This window comes from Bos indicus x Bos taurus, chromosome 29 (assembly GCF_003369695.1).
Source record: "Bos indicus x Bos taurus breed Angus x Brahman F1 hybrid chromosome 29, Bos_hybrid_MaternalHap_v2.0, whole genome shotgun sequence".
Taxonomy (NCBI): Eukaryota; Metazoa; Chordata; class Mammalia; order Artiodactyla; family Bovidae; genus Bos; species Bos indicus x Bos taurus.
The window spans coordinates 24,063,397-24,065,821 of NC_040104.1; the positions used below are offsets into that span (position 1 = coordinate 24,063,397).

Below are 2,425 nucleotides of genomic sequence, written 5' to 3' on the forward strand. Positions count from 1 at the left end.
GAACTCTCTTGTTTTTTCGATGACCCAGTAGATGTTGGCAATTTGATCTCTGGTTCCTCTTCCTTTTCTAAATCGAACTTGAACATCTGGAAGTTCTTCACAGAGTTCTGCTATTCTTCTGTGTTTACCGCCAAAATGCTGATTAATTTTATATCAGAGAAAAATATTATTTCTTATATGGGATGCATGACACAGCTCTACTTTTTCAGTTTTTTCACCATTTCTGAAATATATGCTGACATCAATGGCCATCTGTATGGCCATACACATACAGATGTATGTGGCCATCTGTAAACCACTTTTGTATCATGTTGTTATATCCTCTAAAGTGTGTTACAACCTTATGCTTGGTTCCTACTTGATGACATTTCCTGGTGCCATTGGTCACGCTGGATGCATGCTGAGACTGACCTTCTGTCATGCAAAAACCATCAACCATTATTTCTGTGATATCCTTCCTCTGCTCAAGCTCTCTTGCACAAGTATCCACATCAGTGATCTGGTAGTTTTCATTGTGGCGGGCACCAACATCATTGTGCCCAGTCTCACCAGCTTTGTCTCTTATGGTCTCATCCTCACCAACATCTTCCGTATCAGCTCCATGGAAGGCAGGTCCAAAGCTTTCAGTACTTTCTGTCCCCACATCATTGTTGTTTCTCTCTTCTTTGCATCATGTACACTTATGTATCTCAAACCTTCATCTGCTGTGTATATGGATGAAAGAAAAGTCTCTTCTCTCTTTTACACCAATATGGTTCCCAGGATGAACCCTTTAATCTACAGCTTGAGAAATAAAAATGTGAAAGCAGCTCTGAGAAAAACTCTGAGTAGGACAGAATTTTGAATAGATACTTTCTCTGTGCAGCTTGTCACAGGGCATAAATTTCTGTGTTTAATCATAGTAATTTTGTTGGAATCTTTTTGATTCTTTTTTTTTAGATGTTCAAAAATCTTTATTACTGCATTGTTTGTAAAAGTAAAAACTTAGAAACATCCATATGTAAGATTGTAATGTAATGTTCAATCAAACAAATATTAAATAAGAGTATGCAGCTGTTAAAATTTTATAACAATCTCTACATATGGTGGAAGGAAATCTGAGTCATCTCTCTATTTATTTCCACATTGTATTGAGCCAGACTTCTCTCTGACCCAATCATTTGCAGACTTTCTCACCATCTCCCATTTATTAATACTATTTAGAAAAAATTTGTTACCTCTTGTTTTTTTCTCAGTTTGAACATTTTTCCCCTCTGGGAATATAAAACTGCTCTATCTATAGTTGATGAAATCAGGGAACATTAGGGTGAAATAGCATCATTTGCAATGTCTCATCTGACACTTTCCATTGGAAGTATGAATCAGACAAAATTTTCTCTTCCTATCTTTCAGTCTTTCTTGAGCAATAATGTATCTCCTTAAATGCCTGAGATGGAAGATTCCATGATGTTGATTAAGTATAAACAACTTGACTTCTCTAAACATTATGCATTATGATTATGGAAAAAAATTTCTTAGTTTGAACATCCAGTCCTGCACATAACACATTGTTAAAATATATTACCAGAATGAGAGAGCCAAGTTGAGAGTGGTACTTTGCTTCTACTTTATGTCATTGTTTTTGTTTCAGTAAACATTGAAAGGAGAAAATACTCTAATTTGAAAGTTGACTTCATCTTTGGGTGGTATATGACTTTTTCTCAGGATGGGTATCAGAAAAGTTTACAGCAGTATCAGAAAAGTTTTTTGGATATGTCTCCTCAGCCTAAGAAATAAAGGTAAAATTAAACAAAAGGTACTGCATTAAACTGATAAGACATTGTGCAGCTCAAGAAACATAGCAAAATAAAAAATCAGTCTATTGAATGGGAGAAGATGTTTAAAAACAATATGTCTGATAACAGGCTAGTGTCGAAAATATACAAATAACCTGTATTACTCAGCATCTAGAAAACAAAGAACCCAATTAAAAAATGGGCAGAGGTGTATTTTTTCAAAGACATATGGATGACTACCAGACCCATGAAACAATGCTCAGCTTCACTAATCTTCAGGAAAATGCAAGTCAAATCCAAGGAGATACCTCACTACTGTCAGAATGGCAAACAAAAAGACAACAAACAATATTTGTTGCTGACAATGTGGAGAAAAGGGAACACTCATGTACCATTGGCAGCATGTAAACACGATGGAAAACAGTGTGAAGTTTCCTCAAACATTAAAAACAGAACTACTCTACAGTCCAGCCACTCTACTCCTGAGTATTTACCTAAAGGAAATAAAATCATTACTTCAAAATATATACATACCCTGAAGTTACCTAAATCATTATTTATAATGGCCAAGATATGCTTGCCTAAAGGCCCAATGATATAATAGATGAATAGATAAAGGAGATGTGGTGTATATTTATACAATGGAATAT

General features: G+C 35.1%; 1 protein-coding gene across 1 annotated transcript; it reads left to right on the plus strand.

The window, feature by feature from the left end:
• Window positions 1-244: 244 nt before the first annotated feature.
• On the plus strand, window positions 245-844 carry LOC113886035 (olfactory receptor 145-like). Its single transcript, XM_027531974.1, has one exon. It carries the CDS (start codon window positions 245-247, stop codon window positions 842-844), a length of 600 nt encoding a protein of 199 aa, XP_027387775.1.
• The last annotated feature ends 1,581 nt before the right edge of the window (window positions 845-2,425 follow it).

Excerpts from the sequence above, each read along its gene's own strand:
- LOC113886035 (XM_027531974.1), top strand. The coding sequence starts at position 245 with ATGGCCATCTGTATGGCCATACACATACAGATGTATGTGGCCATCTGT.